At 38.0% G+C, this 21,915-nt stretch overlaps 1 protein-coding gene across 2 annotated transcripts in view; it reads right to left on the reverse strand.

Annotated features, from left to right (window-relative positions):
• Positions 1-21,915, reverse strand: part of LOC135218670 (probable ribonuclease ZC3H12B) — a 463,521-nt gene that overhangs the window by 371,982 nt on the left and 69,624 nt on the right. Inside the window, exon 1 of one of the 2 annotated variants that reach the window (XM_064255118.1) lies at positions 17,740-18,313. The exons of the other annotated variant lie outside the window; for it this stretch is intronic. Within the exon in view, the coding sequence (XP_064111188.1) occupies positions 17,740-17,805 (66 nt within the window). The 5' untranslated portion in view covers positions 17,806-18,313. Of the gene's footprint in view, positions 1-17,739; positions 18,314-21,915 lie in introns of those variants that run through there. 2 annotated transcript variants of the gene reach the window in all.

Below are 21,915 nucleotides of genomic sequence, written 5' to 3' on the forward strand. Positions count from 1 at the left end.
TTATCATCAGTAAGAATAGGTGTTTCTACCAAAACGCATCATGCAATTGTTTATTCTTTATTTTTTTTACCGTGTTTCTTTGTTTGTGACTTGAAGGTTATCGCCAGAACATAGCTTCAAAAAGAAGATACCAACTTCACAGTTTGACGGCGTTGATTTTAGTGTTGCTACCAAACTCGCCTTTAAGATACACACTGAGTGTGCTTGCAGGAACCGCATGTCTGTATTTATAACAACATGTGAAGACGAAGACATCTGTATCGCCTGTCTTGTGTCTTATAGAAAGATTTAGGAGCAACAAGAAAACATGTCTGTGGGAAAAGGGAAGGATCACCACTTACTTTTTCTTAAAAAAAAAAAAAAAAGAAGTTGAAGGCAATGTACAAAAAAATGGCAATGCAATTATCATTCATTTTGTACACTCGGGAAGAAAAGTGAAGATTCAGTTCCATTAGGTTTCATTCATCGAATTTCCCATTTGATTTTTACTGAAAAGGCAGAATCTCACTAAATTTACTCTAGAACATGAAAATACAATGTAAATTATATCTTAAAAGTTAAAACTGCAAACCAACACCGTTCAGATACTTAAAAACACGATCTATGTCTGAAGTAATTGGAATTTCTCAGATGGATTCGTTCACAGAGATCTGGATGATAGTGAGAATTTCCGATGTATGTAGTACTACGTATCACGACGACAATATTTACTCGTTTTCCTTCATGAACCGGAATATTATTGCATCATAGTAAGTGATGGTTATAATTATTTTAGTTTCAACAAATTTATGTTTGTATTCCAAAACGTTTAAAGTTACCTGATGTCAATGGCAGTCAATGTTGCGACAGCTAAGGTAGGTTGAGTAAATCTAGTTGAATCTCGAAGAATGTCTCCTATGATGTGAGGAGGAGCCCGAGAACTTTGATTACTTTGACGTTGACATGGATCGAATGCTAGTTGCTGTTTACAAAGCTACTGCCATTAAGAAGAAATCTTTATCAAGGTTAAAGTAGCCTGTCAACTCAAAGTTTTCTGGCTGCTACCATTACAAGCAGTTCGTAGTTTGCCTAAAAGGCTGCATTACTTTGCCGCGAGGCTGAAATATCTCCCAACACATCAGCATTTTTTTTTTTTTTTTGCATGATATAAAACTTTAATTGCTTATGCAATAGATATCGAGTTATTTGTGTAACAAATATTGTACTTGACACAGCTTTTATCGTGAATAATTTCAGGATGAAAACTGATTTTCAAAAGTAGAGCCTATATTAGAGCAAGAATGACAGTAGCCTGTGGTTGAAATTTTCCACGTCTTTTTACAATCTTTGAATGTTGCGGCAACTACTGAATGAAATCAAGATTAGGGTATGAATTTCTTAGAGAATTAACTTGCATACTAGGGTCCCTTCATATCTAATTTAGTATAGTGAAGCAGGATCTTGACAGCCGTATCACCCTGTTTCCCAGGTATCTGTGAACTGACTCACCGCTCTTTCTTCCGCTTTCCCCCTTCACAAATCCATCACCAATACTACAATTCTCTCTTTCTCTCTCTCCACTTCTGAAACATACTTTAAAAATACATGTCATCACCCAATCTCCCAAAGAAAATATAATGAAATTGTTCTCTCTCTCCACTTCTAAACCATCTGAAGAAATATTATCACTCAATATCTCATAGTAAATATAATGAATTTAAGTCTTTAAGTATCTATAGATAAGCCTATGCTTACGCTCTCTCTCTCTCTTTCGTCATAATATTGCATTCATTACTGTATTAGAGTAACATGCTTCACACATCTGCACAAGGGTCTTTTGGCCTCCTACGTGATTCTTCTTGGTAGGCCGGACAGAGCACCGTTATTATAGAGGACTGTTTCTATTTTCCTTTGAAGTTCCTTTTCTACAGGGCCAATGTATCCTAAGCAGCTTAGTCCGATATTCACGGCAGAGTAGTTTCTTATTCGGGAAGATTACCTGGATATTATCAGCTTTCCTCTCTCTAGTGAGAAATGTGTAGGTCTAAAATTAGCCTTCCTGAATTAAAATTTGATCACAATGACCAAATGTTAAAAATGTTTGTAGGCCATTTCATCAACTGTCATAAGAAACTCCGGAATTTGTCCGTAAGACATCTAACGAAACATTTTTTCCTTAAGATCTATCAATTGTCGATAAGAAAAGAAAATTGGATACTACCATAAAATAGTCGATTACAAACACAATGGCCCGATACCGCATTATTTATCTCTTGCAGTGTATGAAATAAAAAAAAAATGAAAAACAAAGATAAAAACATAGAAAAACTTGAAAAATCATTTCCAAATATAAGCAGTTGTCTGTTGCAAACAAGATGCATAAAAAATCAAATAATAATTCATGTCAAATCTTTAAAGGAACTATAACCCGAGACTATAGAAGGCCATGGTCGGTCAAGAGGATGTGGCACAACCGTTCGTTTTAGAACCGAAGTTATGTGATGATGTATGGACACCATCTACAGCAAGGCAACTTATGTGTTATAACTGAAATAATTAAACTAGAATTACAGTATATAAATTACAACCAATTGATTCAATAGTGACTGCGACATCATCTATGAACTTGACAAAATGACCGCCTCCAGAGATCAGTCATCTCCTTAGATTAATGGTGAGAGATGAAGAGAGAGCAAAAAAGAGATGAACGAAAAGCGAGAGCACGAGAGGTGTCGTTATGGGAACCGCAGGCAAAATCAGGGTACACAGAAGAGGTAGACTGAGGTTTCGTCAACTTCTCCCGCTGGATTGGTTTTTCCAGGATTTTTTCCTCTTGAAATTCTTGGTCATCTTCTCTCCAAATATGAAATCATCCACGAACCAATTTCCAATATCTTTCCAGCACGTCTATTTTTCTTCTTGCGATCCTTTTCTCAATTCAACTGCACCTTCAACAATTTTTGCACATGTAAATAAAGTACACCTCACATTATTGCTTCACTTTTCAACTTGCTACTTCCTCCACAAACGCCAACACCACAGTCCAGAGCCCACTGGCATATGAGCACAGCTACTAATTCTTCAACTCCCATCACCTCCTCAAACTAAGCCCGTTCAACTCGTCTCCTTTGCTCATTTCTCTATTACAATCAAATTACCAAAATTATGTCAACGTTCGTGACTCTATCCTTTGTTTATATTCATGGGTAACTAAGAGTTTTATCTCCAAACGGTACTACAATGAAGGTGAATTCCTTCTAGTCCCTTCCCTACGAAAACAACCATTCTGTCTCACACAAAATATAAATAAATAAATAAAATCATGTTAACTGGAGACTAGCGCAGAACACTAAACATCGAGAGAGAGAGAGAGAGAGAGAGAGAGAGAGAGAGAGAGAGAGAGAGAGAGAGAGAGAGAGAGAGAGAGAGAGAGAGAAATCCCCAATTCAAAGGGTAATTTCAAAGAGTTTAGTGTTTGTGTATTATCAATAGCCTTTCGATATAAAAAGAAATTCAAGACCTAAAAGGTGGCTTGGATAAGAGAATAAACTGCAGCCTCATAAATCAAGAGCAAAATCATCAAGGCCACACACGAGTACTCATGAATTCCAGTTTTTCCAAAAGCTAACGTAATGCATATAAAACAACTGACCTCAGGTGATGACTCTGCAAAACGGCACAGGAGGACTGGCCATCCCTTACCCAGTGTGCCGAGGCACCATTGAGCTTCAAAAAGAACGGCAAAAGACTGGATTTCTCGTTGCGTTGTGACCGATAAGGCAAACAACTTTTTGGTCATCAAGAACAGTAACGCTGACGTCAAAGGGCCTGTGTTACGTCCGCAAGGATGTTGGAAACGCGTGGGACCAATAATAATAATAATAATAATAATAATAATAATAATAATAATAATAATCACATTCATTCTGTAAAATACGTTACGAGCAATCGGAGTAATAGCTATGAAGCAAAGACTGTGTATCGCATAGCAAAGCACAACATAAAAATCACATATTTCTGACAATGCAAAACAACCAGAAGGTAGTGAATAGCTTTGGATGCCCGTTGAAAAGGATTACTTAAACAAAATCCCATAATCCTAAATATCACAAGTCATTTGTGTTAGCTTCAATGCTGAGCAACAGGACATACTTAGCTAAAATGTTAGCAACAGGAATGAAATATCTGGCCTGGTACTGTGTACATACTTCCGAAGCCTACTTACATTCCTGGTAACGCAATGGTTGATGAAGCTTTTACAACTCTCTTGTCATTGTAAAGGTCAATACCTCTGAAAATGGCCCCCTGAATTAGGCCTCATAAATTCCCGACAGGCCTACTATATAGAGAAAACCTTATGGCTAAAATCTGGTGCCAACATACAGCAATGAGTCGTTGGAAGGCTATTTGTATTGTAATCCACCCAGAGGTATAATAAAAGAGGAGCAAATGGCCAACGATTCTTACATACGAGCAAGCTGGTCTAACACATGAGATGGTTTAACTTACATTGTTTAAGGACAGAACCACACACAGGCGAAAGAACCCATTCAGAGCAGCATGAAACATGGAGGCTTGACGCTCGAAAGCAAGCTAACAAATTCTTCTGAAGGCTGCAGAGAAGGCAAACAGCATTGAAATGGAGAAAGCATTATTATGTAGTAGCACAGAATTAAGAGTGGGAGAAAAACACCTTGTTCCCCATACCGTGATCAGTAGCACTGTTTGCAACACGGTGCATTTCGAACCTGCTCGAGAGCTGCTGTTTTCTCTCTCTCTTCTCTCTCTCTCTCTCTCTCTCTCTCTCTCTCTCTCTCTCTCATTTCATTACGTGTACATTAACATTCATATACAATACGTAAAAGTTAAGAGCTATTAATAACGTAGTTGTTGTGCAATGTTATCTTATTTACAAAATTACCTATGGATTTCATGGGCCCGTTCTTCTTGACACACGGGAAGGGAACTCACAGTTAATGGTACGTAATTATGATACATTTCAATGCAAAATTCTCTAAAGCTACTTCGTTCGTTAATCACTTGTTAAACTGACAGTGAAGCCAAGTTAAACTTCAAGGTATTTCGCATGGGCATTATTTAGAATAAGCATAAAACATATGTTAATGACTACAACAATTAAATATACATCTTCATGCTTCGTAAATATACACATATACAAAAGGTGACTATCAATTACGAAACACAAAAGCAAACACTTGGATGGCAACCATCAAGCATTCGGCAATGCCTTCTTGTTTTCGTGTCCATAACAAAACTCGACTTCGACAGAAAATATCGGGTTGAATCAAGTTGAGGAAAATAACTAGAATTTGCAATCGTCTTCGAGATAGAATGAGGAAACTAATAAAAGAGGGATACCTTTCAAGTGACAACAATTGAGACACCCCACCTCTAACATAATCAAATCTTAGTTAACTTTCCCGTTTAACTAACACGTCATTCGGTAAAATCTCCAATTATAGGCTACTGTATTAAATAAGGCTACACTCACGAGTAGGGTATGTTCAATAAGCAAGAGCCTGTGCTGGACACAAGGGCAGTTTAATCTGCCAAGGCAATTAGTGGAATTTGTTTCCACAACCAAATAACAACCCTTCTGCAATAACAGTGCAGATTGTAACCGTCCAATTAAAAACGTTAATTATGTGCCTTTCACCTGCATTTTCTCCAGTACACAAACACATAAATCAATATCTTTCACTGCAGGGCAAAGAAGCGAGCTCTACACTGGAAATCGAAAGCAGTGCTTTCATATTCAAGGAGTCATCATTTCAGTAGTTGCGTGACCGGTTACTGTGCATTCTTCGTCTTTCAGTAACAGATTGTAACAAATGTAATGTCACACTGTTTTCAATGTAATGGAACAAATTCAAGCATTGTCTCGTATCTTCTACCTGTCGTTCTCCAACATATTTGGGAGTTCCCCAAAAGGTTTTCGCAACACACTAAAATCAAGAAGCCCAAGTTCCTCTAAAAAGAAGAAAAACCCGGGTCTTGACTTCACATATTAAACATCCAGGTAAAAAGAGAACAGCTTCTTTTTACCCTGGTAGACCGAACAGTGTCTTTATCGGGTTGCTGAATGAACAACAAAATGTCCAAATGTTAACGCTCCCACAAAGGGCGCCTTCTATTCATACATATGCATGGCATCAGGGAAGTTCAACGATGTTTAATCTGGACAGTGCTTGGATGGGGGCCGCCTAGAAGTGCTAAGGACATCTAGGAAAGGGCCCCGGGGATATCAACTTTATCCTAAATATCCTGACACACAAGCGCGCGCTCACAAATATACCATCATATAAAACATAGTTCACTTTATGTCTCTTCTTCCACTTTGGAATGGGTCATGTCGCCAAGTTATATCTTGTTTTCAGCAAGACCTTTTCTTGGCATCCAACGGCCTCTCATCAACCATTCGAAATGTGGGGTGACTTAATGGCAGACGCCGGACACGAACCGTGGTCCACACAAGCGGTGGCCAAAATACAAATGAGAGTTCAATAATCGACCACTAAGCCACGTACTGGGGCACACTACCCCTACAACAGTTGTCGTCCTCCCTTTATGAGAGTAGAGTAAAACTTATATCGATGAGCATCAGAGTATAAGTAGACAAAATACTTAAACTAAACCTTCAATTTTCACAAAGTACACTTCTCAACAACAATCATCTTTCCATATGCATGCGAGTTTCTTTTTATATATATATAAAAAAAAAACGAGAGAGAATCAAAATTCAGAATTTGACACAAATGTTCAAAGTACTTAACCGTAGCTACACACATGAAAATAATGCAACAGTTGAAGGTAAATAAGCAAATCACAGATTATTTTGCGTCTTTTTTAGTCATTCGTGAATATAAGGAGGGAATCAGTAAAGCAAGAATTAGAATGGTCTTGAGCAGTTTCCTTTCTAAAAAGCAGAAATCTGTTGTTCACTCTAATCAGACTTCTTGACAACGATGAATCTTGGTATCTCGGATCCAAAACCAGATCCAAACTCATATCCACACCAAATTTAATTACTTGAGACATGGGGATTTCTTCTACCTGTGGCTTTGACGTATCTTTGCTGACCGACAAACAGACACGCCAAACCAACAGCATCATCTCCTTGGCGGAGGTAATGACTTTTACAAAGCTGGACCGACTCGCAAACCCAAAATTTGTTTATGAGGGTGTTCGAGCTGTGTCAGCACGGGATATATAAGCTATTTCAATTTGAAACATGTAACTGAATCCTTAATTGGGAGTTTATAGGTTTAGACATGAGGCCGTGCCATGAACAGTAATGGGCGTTGGCCGACTGTGTACGATTACCATTTCTTTAAAAGACACTAGAACTCGAGCAGACCACAAATTAGATGCAAATTATGCTTCATATATCTAACTCGCACAACACCATATAAGCGGGAAAAAAAGCACGATCTTGCTACATTATTTATCCTTACGGGTGTATTTCGAAGAAAAATCAACATAAAATTGTCGTATATTACTAGGGCTAGTTAGCCAAATCCTACAGGATCTCTTCTGTCCCTCAAATCCCAATTCTAACGAACTGCATACTCCCTATATCAGTTTCCAATGTAGAACATACAGAGATGCCATTCTGGTTACTTTGATGCAGCTGGTTAGGAGCCCACTGGTTTTTCCGTTATGCTAATGAAGGAAAATGAGATTCAACATCAAACGCACACTCCTCATAACTAGATATACCTGTCTGACTTCATCTCGAAATTTTTTTTTCAGAGTTATGGGAATTTCAAATAAATCTTCACCTCGAGCTAATCAAGTTCTCAACTGCTCAAAGAACTGAACTTTCAAGGGAAGAAATCGGAAAGCTCCCAAAGGCTGGTTAGTAACAACACTGCAGGCAACAGTGAAACTAAGGGAAACTAATAAAGCCACTGAGGACAATAGAGAAGATAGATAACGTATCATCAATTCATTTTTACCATTTTATCAATTTCTTGGAAATTTTATGGTTTTTATTCCCTTGAGGCCACATTATTTATTAATGGCGATGATGCCCACAGGTATTGCAAAGTTGATTTGTAGGAAGTCAATGAAACACCCAACGAGAAAGCTTAAGACGAGGGGCCCAGTTAACAACTGGCAGTCGCGTGAGTGTAACTGAATCACGAAAATTTGGAACGTGATGAATTTATAAATAAAGGCAAAAGCCACGAAGGAAAGTGAAACGAAGTAGTAATGCGAGGCCTTTCGACTCAATGTCCTTTACTTAGCAGATCTTCGTGGCTTTTGCCTTTATATATATAATATATATATATATATATCTATATATATATATAGATTATATATATATATTATAATGTGGTGTGTGTGTGTGTGTGTGTGTGTGTGTACATATATGACCCATGCACAATTTGACTCCCGTTAAATAAAAAAAATAAAAAACATATAACACACAAAACATACCAAATCTGTGAGTTATTGAACATTTAAAATGAAGAATAAATGCGGTAAGTAAGCACACTGAGTTTTTAAAAATATTGTAATACTAAAAATCTGTCTGGTTAAAAGTACAGAACAATGTTTCTGGTAGGAGCTCATTTGCTTTCATGTTTGGAAGCTTGTATAACAAACTCCTTTCTTAATCAATTTTACTTCAAAGAGACTGGAAGGTAAAGTATCCAAAACAGGGCACAAGAAAGAACCTCACAAAATCTCGGATTAAGTCGTGACAATACGAAAGGACTACACATCACATCACATCTGCCACGGACCTCAGTGCACTACATAATGCAAAAACTCGACGAGCATAATCCAGGCATGAATACGTGGCATACAGGCGTAGCAGCTATATACGTACATGGGACAGGCCGGATGGGGAAACAGGAACTCCAACCACAACACAAAGGTAATTGAAAACACGGCGTTGATGCGCAATACTCCCTCATGGAGGACATCTTTTCTCAACTGAGGATTCTCTCCAGTTTCAAACAAAGCCTATTTCAGTACAAATATATTAAACAAACTGTTTTCGAAGAACTTGAGAAAGAAATCACTGCGATAAATTACTCGTACAAGGTTGGAAGACAATAACTCCGAGATAACAAGATAACGCTACATAATTGGCAGCAATAGTCGCGGCATAGATTTTTACATCACAAACTCAGATATGATTCTAATTATCCAGGAACCTTATCTCATTAAAATCTGTACTAATTAATATTATGGTCATTTACTTGCATTGCGATAACCTAAAATACTTTTACAAAATCATTTACATATATATATAAATACACACACTACTTTTACAAAACGTACACAAGTATATAGATGGTAAATACAATATAAATACATATACAAATATATATGTATGTGAGTGTGTATGGATATGTGTATAACACACACACACACCACACACACACACACACACACACACACACACACACACACATATATAATATATATATACATACATATATATATATATATATATATATATATATATTTAGAATTCACTGGTCACTTTTAACTAGATACACATGTAATTTTTATTAACTACAATGCCCTCTAAAGTCCACGATTTCTTCCCATTTTGGAAACACTTATAACTACTAAGGCTAATTCCAAATTAAGAAAGAAATAAAAAGAATACGCCTTCCTTCCTACTCTTCCTTCTTCTTCTTTTTTCCCACCGTTATCCCTACATTACGGGGTCGGTTGCCTGATTTGATGCGCCTTTTCCACTGCCTTCCTCATAACATCAGGCACGGTTTACTGTTGGGCAAAGAGGATTTTACGACCGCATGCCCTTGGTGTCATCAATCACAGTTATTGGCGGTGGGCGTGGCATTGTACTCAAAAGTAAGACTGCAAGGCAGCAGCTGTCCTATCAGTCGCCTTTCAGGACACGCAGGATCTACGGTAGCAGTACTCTTACACCCCTACTACAGGAACATGGACAGGCAATTAATGTTACCTCGTTCTTTAGCCTGAAACCGAGATCGAATCTCTGTCGGACGTCAGAGTATCTTCATTCCATCTTGATCTTGATCTAGGCTTAGTAGCGACACGTGTTTCTAAAATGAGAAGGAATCGAGAAGTTCTGTTAAAAAGTGACCAGTAGATTCTAAATATATATTTCAGCCCAAAATCTATTAGCGAGTAAATATTTGGCTAAGATGGTGAAGGTGGCTCTATTCCAGTTATAGTAAATGTATCCGACTTCGACAGAAGAAAAGTGAGCCAGGTGATCACTGTTATCTTAAGAGTTCTGTACCTCAGACCTGAGATCAAATCTCGGCCGGACATCATATCTTCGTTTTTTTATTGGAATCTAGGCTTAGTAGTGACAGGCATTTATGCAATTCCTTTTGTGGCAGCGTTAATTTAATACAAATGGACATGTGGCATCTATTACATAAATACAACACTTACTAAATTCCTAGTAACGCTTTTCAAATTTCATATACATCCAAGCTTCACGGCTGAAGTTAGGAAGGAAAAACAAAAACCGTTCCTCTACTATCATCAGGATTCTACTAGATATGCAATGGCACTCAACTCCGATATATGAGTAAAGTCTAATAATGTTAGATTAAAAACAAGGATGTGAAAAGTGAAAATTAACGTATAAATATGACAGGAGACAGCTGGCTCTTCAGAGATCCCCCAGATGACATATGTGAACTAACCTTTTATGTGATATATATATATATATATATATAGATATATATATATATATATATATATATATATACATACACACCTAATATATTAGTATATAATATAACACAGGGACTTCTTTCCAGCCATGAGTAACAGATTCATATGTATACATTAGATGTATACATCTAATGAATCTCTGTCTGCAGTCACAAAATGTCAGAATAAAACACTGAAATACGTGATCTTATCTCTTTTCCTGCTTCTTCTTCAAAATATGCTTCCTCAGGCCCAACAAAAAAGCGATTTCCCGACGCTGTCGCCTCCTCACTTGAAGTCGGGCGACACTTCAAGAGGAATCAACAGGTGAATACGACGTAATCAATCCCTGTATACTACTCGAGTAAAGACACACCCAATATAACCACAGTTCTACGGACATTACATTGCAGGCAACAGGAGCATAAAAAAGCAGCGTGAGTTTAATTGCTCCATCAGCTGTTCGTTAGCAGTACACTAACTACTAAAAATGCCTTCATGATTCCAATACTTGCGCAATCTGGAGAGGCTTTTGTTAACAAAAAGACTCAAAACAATAAATATATCCGTTTATTTGGGAGTCGTAGGAAAAACCAAAAACAAACTCCACAAAATAACTTCAAATCGATGAAAAGTGACGTACTTTGTTCCATTAAAAAATGTTTCGCAACTCCAATACAAGACTCATAAGAGTGAGGCTCCTCCACACAAGCACATAACCTGAGTCACGGCGGAAAAGAATGAAGATCTATAAACTCGAGTGCCCTTTATGAGAACTCTAACTTGATCTGATTTTGATCCTCTAATATGAAGATCTCGACGCTCTCGCTGGCAAAGAGTCTTGGAGATGCGTCCAATTGTGAAAGACGAGAGTATCCCTTACGAATAGTCTTACACTACTGCTGTGATGAGGATTGCCTCGTTTACTCCCTCGCTTTCTGTGAGATACAGAAAGTATGACCCTCAAATTCTCTCTCCTCTCTCTCTCTCTGCCCTAGCGACAATCCACACCAGTCTACTGATATCAAGTTGACAAATTTACTGGTCAGCCTAAAAGATGCATCATGGATCTTCAAGGAAAGCACCCAAACCCTTACTCGTCGCCCGCTTTAAATAAAGGTTTCTCAGCTCCAGAGCTGACGCGCTAATATCAGGGTTACGACACCAAAAACGCGCACACAAAAATAAATACCATATATATATATATATATATATATATATATATTATATATATATATATATATATATATATATATTTGCAGATGTGGATACTTTGAAAATTCTATACTTTGAAAAAATCTAAATAATTTAAATATATTTAATTATCAAAGACGATTTTCAGCCAAATAATTCAAAATCATGAGTTATTAAATAATATTTGATGCACTAATCTAAAGTAGAAACATATATGATACTCATGTGTGTGAGTGTATACTTTCATATGAACGTAATAATAGTAACAGCGATACACGAACGTTTTAGTTGTCTTACCACAAGGTCATTTCATGCTCACTGCATAAGGGTAACAAACTCAAAGCCATTTTTCACATTAAAGAGAGAGAGAGAGAGAGAGAGAGAGAGAGAGTGTTTCCTAAAAAATGCAACACCCCGCCTTTATGATTACAACTGTTGTAAAAAGACATGAAATTACTTAAACAAATATGCTTTAAAACCAATATGCCGCTGCAAGAGCCCTACAGACTTCGAGAACAGATATCTTAACTCTTATCTTTGAACAATTACCTATTTAATGGGCTTTGCGTAAGCAATGGGGGCACATGACGGGCAAATTCCGTAAAGGGGGACTTGAGTACGACCCCCGGAAGGTAGTGATTTTTGTCGTGAGATTCGAAATGGGGGGGAGGGGGGAGGGCCTCTACAACCATTTAATTTGGGGAATTAACAACACTTTTATCACCTTTCTATTCCTTCCTATAATAGTCAAGAGATAGGGCGAGAGAGAGAGAGAGAGAGAGAGAGAGAGAGAGTTTCCTAAAAAATGCAACACCCTGCCTTTATGATTACAACTGTTGTAAAAGACATGAAATTACTTAAACAAATATGCTTTAAAACCAATATGATTTAACAGAGCTACTTATAAAGTTTATAGTCTGAAATGTGTAATTGTGTATCATGTATTCTGTATAATAAAACAAAAAAGCCAAATTTATAAAAAAAAAAAAAAAAAAATCCATTTTCAGCTACAATGTATGAGTAAGGACTATTGAACACTGAACAGGGGGCGACATCCTCATATCCGCATTTTCAAACTGTGGATGCGGCTGTTGCTCGCAATGCTAATGCAGATGTGGATGCGGATGTTAAGAAATTGTCAATGTGTATTGTTTGTTTGTTTGTATGGTGTTTTTGCGTTGCAAGGAACCAGTGGTTATTCAGCAACAGGACCATGAAGCAGACCTTCGTGTCACTACACCAAGAAAAAATGCCAACACAAAGTCGCCTCCATGTTCACGCTGCTCCAGGAAATTTTCATTTACCTGTCATAGTAAGAAACCACTGTGTACTACAACAGCGTAACAATTACAATGATAAGCAGCTACCCGTAACTTTTGAATGGGGAAGGCTAGGGACGATGTTTTGAACAGTAATTTTTATCTAATACAGGTAAATGATACGATTAATCACTGAACAGCCCAATCCGAGACAGCCGATCTCTAAACGAGTTAACACAGGATGTGATAGTCCACAACACGAAGGGCCTTTTCCTTCAGCTCTACGAAACAGGATACAAATCAGCAACGAAAGAAATGAGACAGTGGAGTCACCACGCATCGTGAAACAGGGGGTTTGGGGAGGAAGAGGTAACTGGTTTGACGGAGTGCATCAACTATACATAACTACAGTCGAGGACCCCAAATACGAAGGGAATATTCCAAACCCGAACCAAGATGGTTATAGAAATACAAACCTGTGGCACTGATACTATTAATCACCGACTGCGGGATATCACAGCAGACTCATGGATACCTGCACCAGGGCCTCACCAATCCCTACTATATGATCTTGTCATAGGTGAGACCAGAACTGGATGAGGGAAGACTCAAATAGGTAGCAAAATGTCGTATGCTTCTGGCCAGTACATGATTTCGCCTAGTTCATATTTACAACGTCCTAGATACCTAGTAAGCTACAGCACAATCTAATGTTTAGAATCTTTCATTCGGAAATGTCTGTCTGGCATGGTACAGCTTTTCCTCTTCTTAAATGATTCACTAAGTTTTAGCGACAAAATGAAGGGAAAAAAATCCAAGAAGAGTAGCACTGAAGACAGGTGTATTGCCCTTAGTCATTTAACTCAGTTACCTAATACTGTATCACAAGGAAAGTTTCTTAAAAAATAACACCCAAAGTGCCGACAGGCTCACCTTTGAAAAAGCAGCAAGTGATTCATAAAAATTGAAAAGGCAGAGGGTTTGACATTCCAAAAGTAGTTCCTAAAAAGGACTGCTTGAAGCAGCTGCTCGTTGAATTTCACCAAAATTCGAAGCTCATTTCTAAAGAAAATGAAAGCAAGTCTGTGTTAATTTACAAGTGCTGCTGAAATAAAAAAGAAAAAGAATTCAATGCTGAAGAAACTGATACTTTTCAACCGTGTCAGTATAAAGTCTGCATAGATATAAGGACAGTGATAAAGTAAGACAAATAAATAATAACTGTTATACAATGCTGGTAAGCTAAAGCAGAGACTCTGCAAAAGATCTTCATCCCACTGGTTACTATGATCCTACGGCAATTGCACTCTGATTTGCTAATACTATCATTATCCCACAGTATCTCAAAGAACTCACCACCCAAAAACCAAATGCATTAATCTTTCTCTGGCGTAACCGGACCGTTATCACACAGTATAAAAAACTGCATTAACATAAACAATATATATATATATATATATATATATATATATATATATATATATATATATATATATATATATATATATATATTCACAGGTAAAAAAAATTGAGAGACTGGGTGTAGGACCTGACCAGTTTCAGCTTTATTTCCAAACCCTCGTCAAAACTGGTCAGGACCTACACCCAGTCTCATTATTTGCCTGTGATGATGTGTGATAAAAGAACCACGAGAGTTATTATAAACATGTGTGTGTTTGTGTGTGTGTTATGGGGAGGAGTATTCTTCAGGCGTAGGACGCTTGGTAGCGTGCCTTTTACTCTTCAACGGGAACAATAGGCTTGCATCGCTTAAGTACGTACGTAGATGAAGTTATCTCCTTTCTCTATTACATAGTATTTGCATCAACCACCATATCTATTTCAAAAGCAGGTGATAAATAAACTCATGATTTCCTAAAATACATTTATTATTTCCTTAAATGTTTATATAAAGAAATCCACCTTAACTTTTAGGTAATTGAACTGAGTCTACCTTTAAAAAAAAAGGGGGGGGGGGCACTCGTGACTTATAGGCTTGCGGTGATTGTACCGAGTCTATTTAAAAGACACTTAATACTTATAATCTTCCGGTGATTGAACCGAGTCTCTTTCGAAAGCACTTAGGACTTTTATGAGTCGACACTTGGACTTAGATTCTTTCATAAGTCCCTGGGCACTCGTGAAGAAATTTAAGTCCACACATCACCATGAGGCCCGAGTCACATCGCCCGCAGTCGCACCGCCACACACCCATCACTTCCCCTTACTTTGTGCCTTGCTCTCCTCCCGTTCCTTCGTACGAACGGTTTATATGTGTGGTCTTTTGGTTAGGTGCTTATTAACTATTCATTTCTTTACTTTCGTCTGAAAAAGAGGTCACTTTTCATTTTAATTCACGCACTACTTTCCAAATGTATTTCGGTTACGACTGTATGATGTCATGGTAAACATCTCTTAAGAGGTCACTATGTGAGGTCAAGACTCACGATGTCCGGTACTGGCTCCTACTCGCTTGTTTTAACCTTTGATCTCCTTTGCACCTTCAAACTTCGCTAAATGCGCACTGAACAATATGTTTAATGAGTAACAATTGTTGTTCTTATTGCCTCTCGCGTTTCTCTCGCTTGATATCAAATATTCCTGTATATGCCTTTCGATTATCACTCGTTTCTGTTAGTCTCGCTATACACATTATAGTCTCTCTCGATATATATATATACAATATATATATATATGGTAGTGTGTATATATATAGTATATCTATATATATATATATATATATATCACGTACCACTCAGGCCGCTCACTCAGGAGACTGAGGTTCATACCCGTCGTGAATCAGAAATGGGTTTCTGTGAAACACGTATTCATGTGTCCATTATTTCCATATATACACACACACACACACACACATATATATATATATTATATGTGTGTGTGTGTGTGTGTGTTAATAATGACTTTAATACACGGTTCTTTTATCCCACACCATCATAAACAAATAATGAGAGACTGGGTGTAGGTCCCGACCGGTTTCAGCTTTATTTCCAAGCCATTGACGAAGGCGTTGAAAATAAAGCTGAAACTGGTCAGGACCTACACCCAGTCTCAACTTTCCTTTATCTGTGAATATATATATGTGTATATATATATATATATATATATATATATATATATATATTTAATGTTTTCCAGACATTTTATATATGTGTATATATATATGTATATATTTTTATACATTTTTATATATATATTTATATATTAATTTATATATATATATATATATATATATATCACCAAGCAACTGTGATGTGCTATTAAAACCTCCCGTTTAGAGTATAATTAATAGCGCAGCAGTAAAAAATGCATAAACATTAAAAGCAGCCTTGGGCGCAATATTCTGAGAAAACATCGAAAGGTCCCTATACGCAACAACATGCTCAGGCTACTCGCACTGAAACAAAATGAATTAACACATACGGGGATTCTTATAATCAGCAGCATTCAAGTGTTGAAATGCACAAAGAAAGCGCATCTCGTCTCCAAGAATGCAGTTAGTCGGTGACCAACAGTTTCTCGAGAATATTGATCATCCCTGCACTTCTGGTCAAATGAAGGAGACCGAAGCAATGCTTGAGTATATATATAATCAAGTTGTTGGCTGCCATTCTAGTTGATATGGTGAAGTCACTTCTAATCATAGATTCGCACAATCAATTTTCTTTACTTAGCATCTCTCAAATAATAAATAAGTCAAGCTCTAACGCACATTATATATATTATATATATATATATATATGTGTATATATAATATATATATATATTATATATATATATAGAGAGAGTAAGAGAGATGAGAAGAGGAGAGAGAGAGAGAGAGAGCGAGAGAGAGAGAGAGAGAGAGAGAGAGAGAGAGAGTCAGCTGCCTACTCTTTTCATCAGAGTCCTGACATATGAAATTTATTTTTCAAAAAATTATACATCTAGATATAATTCTGAATAAATGAAAGAGTATGATTCAGTCAGCATTTATTCATAGCATGTGTTACCGTCAATAGTAAAACATACGCTTCAATAGCATAGAAGGGGAAACTTATAGACACGATTCTATGGCTAGTAAAACAAGACAAAAAAAGTTTACATTAACCAATATGCCGCTGCAAGAGCCCTACAGACTTCGAGAACAGATATCTTAACTCTTATCTTTGAACAATTACCTATTCAATGGGCTTTGCGTAAGCAATGGGGGCACATGACGGGCAAATTCCGTAAAGGGGGACTTGAGTACGGCCCCGGAAGGTAGTGATTTTTGTCGTGAGATTCGAAATGGGGGGGGGAGGGGGGAGGGCCTCTACAACCATTTAATTTGGGGAATTAACAACACTTTTATCAGTTTTTCTATTCTTCCTCTAATATCAAACTATGGAATGCTCATCTTCATTGCCAAGTCTTTTCCAGTAACTTCTGTTTTTAAAACTAGGGAGGGGGAGGGGCAAACTTAAATCTTGTTTACAGTGAGAGTATGTCTTCGAGTCATGATTAGGCTCTCTCTCACTCTCTCAAAGCGTTACAGCATACAGTGTGCGCCGGAGACGGACTGGCAAGCGCGCAAACCCACACAAACACAAAAGACGAACTTGAACCATACCTGTCTAGCAATGCGAGTTGAAAAGAGCCATCTTTCCAGGCTTCCAGGAGATACCACACCCTTCATCTTCGTCAGGCCCTCCCGCAAAGCGAAAATTTACAACACATGAAACTCATTTGCTAAGATTTCACAGATGGACTCATATGAAGAGGCGACCGAAGACATTATGTAATCATCGGCTCACAATAACGTTAACCGACTGTAGGAGGTCGTCATACCAAAACGTCATCAGCACCGAAATCCAATATTAACTTATATAGAGCAGATTTCTGTTTTCGACGGCGAATAACAGGTGAAGTTCCATCCTCCAATTTTGACTCGAAAGTTTTCTCTCCTTGAAAGAATGGAGGCCAACGGGCACAACACACGACAAATAACAAATCTTCCAGAAGACTCGTAACCACGCAACGTTTGTAGTTACATTTCCAGTGTCACTTCACAAGAGTCAAAGAAACAAACAGACAATCACTATCACCACAAACTAAACTAAAATCTTGGCATCGCACAAAAGAAAGGTAGGTACAGGAGGGCGTCCCAAGGACCCTCCACAGAAGGTTCTCTTCTACACCTGAGAAGGTGTCCCAGTGTCGAGTCGAGTAGTTATAAAGGCAGCTACAATATGGAGTAAATACTGCAGCAATGTTCCCCTCCTCCCTCCCTCCCTACACAGCCTCCACCCACAACCCGACCCTCTTCTTCATGTTCTTCCTCCTCCTCTTCTACCATTCACATCATTCTGCAGATTTCTTCATTTTGGAACATTTTGGTTTCCCCGTACAGTGGTTTTTTTTTTTTTCCGCCACGAAATGCTCCGGCTACGACGCGTTATTGCAGACAAACATCAATGAAATATATTGACATAAGTAAAACTACTCTATCATCTTTCCATTTGGCTTGTCTACAAAATAAATCAACAGGACCTCCCTGACACGTCGTCCCTTTGTTTCGTCCTCGCTCTTATCTTTCAACCGTAACATCATCAAATATAATCCTGATAAACGGATACAAAGCAAATGCACCAAACACTAAACTCTCAGAAAATAACAAGTACAGAATTACCATGTCTGGTTGACATGTGAAATACGAATGCCACACATGTATTTTCTGGTGGGTAAAACCGCAGCCAACCACCTCCCTTAAACAACCAATGAAAATCATGCTAGCGACGTTAACGATCAATGATTGGCCAGGTCATACAGTAAAAGGCTTGGCACCAAAACTACCGATGATGTCTGAATCTTCCACGCCATTTACCTCGAAAGTAAATATATTTTGTCGAATAAATAATTGAAAACACATAATAACGCTTAGATGGGAAACGTAATACGTGAGCAAATAGTTTAGAGGAGAGCAGCTTGGCTTGATTAAGGTAAACAAATGGTTAGTCTCGTGTCTTCCCCCTCCACCCCTCCTCTTCCCCGAACACTACCCGGCATCCCAACCAAAGCCTCCCTCATTCTACAGCCACTATCACCAGCGGCGGGTACCCCCTCCCTCCCGTACGACCAAACTCAGCCGCCAGCCTAATACTCCCCCACCACCACAATCCGAGGTTCCGCCACTACATCCTGTTTCTTCGTGACGTCACGATTTAGCCAGCCTCCTCCACTGTCGCATCGCAATTTTCTTTGCTTTTAGAAACGTCCCATAATTTTTGGCACCGCGATCGCTGAATACGCGTTACTTCTCCCAAGCCAGACGAACCGCGCCTTCGCCTTCCAAACGAATACTTTGATCTCGTTGTGAACTTTAAGAGAAATTAAATTGCAAACATGAAAAGAAGCGGAATGTGTGAAAGCGCAGAGAACCCCACTAGTTCTCTGAACAGCATTTGTTATGGCTATGACGCAATCCCCAACTACTGACTGCTGTCTGATACAAAGTACATTTTAATGACAATACGGAGGGGACGAAAGCCTGGACCAATCTGCTAACTGAAGGCACGGTCCTTCCTTCCTTCCTTCTGTCCAGCTGACTTACAAACGGGAACATTGGAGTAAAAAGCTAGTCGTCATCACTTCCAAGATGACTTTCAACGCAAGACAAGTGTATCGCTTGTAAACGGTGCAACGACCACATTTCGTGCCGCATCGCCATTCTTTTCAGATTTGCCGCGATTCCGTTGCATTCTACGATTCATCAGCTCACATCTCTCGTCCTTCTTTCTCTTCTTTATAAATGAAATGACAACATCTGGATTTTCCATCAACGAACGTTAGCCTACCCTAATAATCAGGATACCCAAAAGTAATACAGTATATCACACAATATCTTTATATATATATATATATATTATATATATATATATATATATATACACATAATGTATAAGTGTATATATAATATATATATATATATATACACATAATGTATAAGTGTATAATATATATATATATATATATATATTATCTATATATATATAGTATACACACAAAATGTATAAGTAACCAGTAATAAGACATGACAATATTTCGCTCAACAAAGACGATACAACTACAACAACCTCGCGTATCAGCCAAGTCTGGTTATATCGCAATAACATTAGTTTCAGGATATATTGCAAGAATAAAGTAAGAAAACTCATTGCACTATAGTTAATGTTGATTTTCTGAGTGTGAGAGAGAGAGAGAGAGAGAAAATCGACCTCCGCACTGTTGCCGTTAGCCCAGAATGTTTCTGTGTGTGTGTGTGTGTGTGTGTAGAGAGAGAGAGAGAGCGAGACTTATCCAATGTCATCTAAAAAAAAACAGAGGTTATAAAATATTATATACATTATTTCATGTCTCACTGCACACCATTCGCAATGAAGATCAAAAGCGATCTTGCAGGGAAGGATCCAATAGACCTAAGCTTAAACATAAAAATGAGCTTTGAAGATACAAATATTAACTTCAAATCAGAATTTCTAGAAAATAAGACGAGACAGTAGCAGATGTTTCTGCTGCTAAATCGCCATTTATACATTCGCAGTTACTGTTGTTAATGAAAACACAAGTATTGGCATTACTGATTGTCTCTTTTCAGACAATAAAATTAATTTCTTATGTAGGATTAAACTTTGAAATCTCTTTCCCAATTATGTGGCTCACCTGTTCTCTCATCCTGCCATCCTCCACCACATTACTCCCAAATACCTGTATGAAATAAATGCTTCTGTTCTGCCAGCATTCTTATTAGCATTCTTCGAAAGTCCTTCTCCTGGTTTCTTCCAACTCCTTCATTCACTTCTGTAGCTTTTCTTCAATATCCCCTTTCAGTACTGTATCACCAACAAATCAACTATCGACGCTCAATTCAGGATTCATTCTCTTGTGCCACAACTTTCCACCTGCTACTAACTTCCTTTCTCTTCACTTCTCGTCCAACCCAATTATTTAGATAACATACTAAACAGCTGTCAACAGAGACCCTTCTCTAAACCATCACGAAAACCTATAATGGTTAACATCTTCTTCAAAATCCCATTCTGAAAACCTACTCTTGTTTTCACGTCACCTATACCACAAATCCTGAACAGCCTCCACAGGACCTCTCGACTCTTTCTAACCAGGTTTTTTCCGTTGATTTCAAACTTCGTACAAAAAAAGAAAAAAAAAATCATAGCAAAGACAGGATCGAACGTTTCTTCCTCATCTGAACCCTTTCCTTCCTTGATGAATCGCATCTATCCGGCCGTTTCTCAATCCAAATCGCATCACATCTGATCACACCCACCCTATCCCAAGTTTCCTTACTATGTTTTGTCTCTGTAGTTCTAAACGTCTCCTCCATCTCAAAAATTTACCCTTCTCACCATACAATCCCAAAACTCATTCCACTGCCCCAGAAATGCTTTCTTCAGAGAGCGCCTTGACAACTGCGCCTTTCTTGCTCACCTACCATAATTGACATGACATCCACACAGCTATTAGACCTCCTCTACTATCACATAATCTAACAATTTTGTCTGCCCAAGGTATAATTATGCATACTTTTTGTAAAGCATGTATTTCGAACAATCAAGAGGCCTTCCATAAACTTTTCCACGAGACTTTTTTCGTTTACTCCAAGGCCTTCAAACATACCTACATTGTCGGGTCTTTCTCTGCCACCTACTTCTCCTCATTCAAATCACCTGGCAAAAGCCCTCTTCCGTAACCTCCAGTAAAAGTCTGGTACAGATTCAGATTCTCCCAA

The sequence above is a fragment of the Macrobrachium nipponense genome, chromosome 9 (genome assembly GCF_015104395.2).
Source record: "Macrobrachium nipponense isolate FS-2020 chromosome 9, ASM1510439v2, whole genome shotgun sequence".
Classification (NCBI taxonomy): domain Eukaryota; kingdom Metazoa; phylum Arthropoda; class Malacostraca; order Decapoda; family Palaemonidae; genus Macrobrachium; species Macrobrachium nipponense.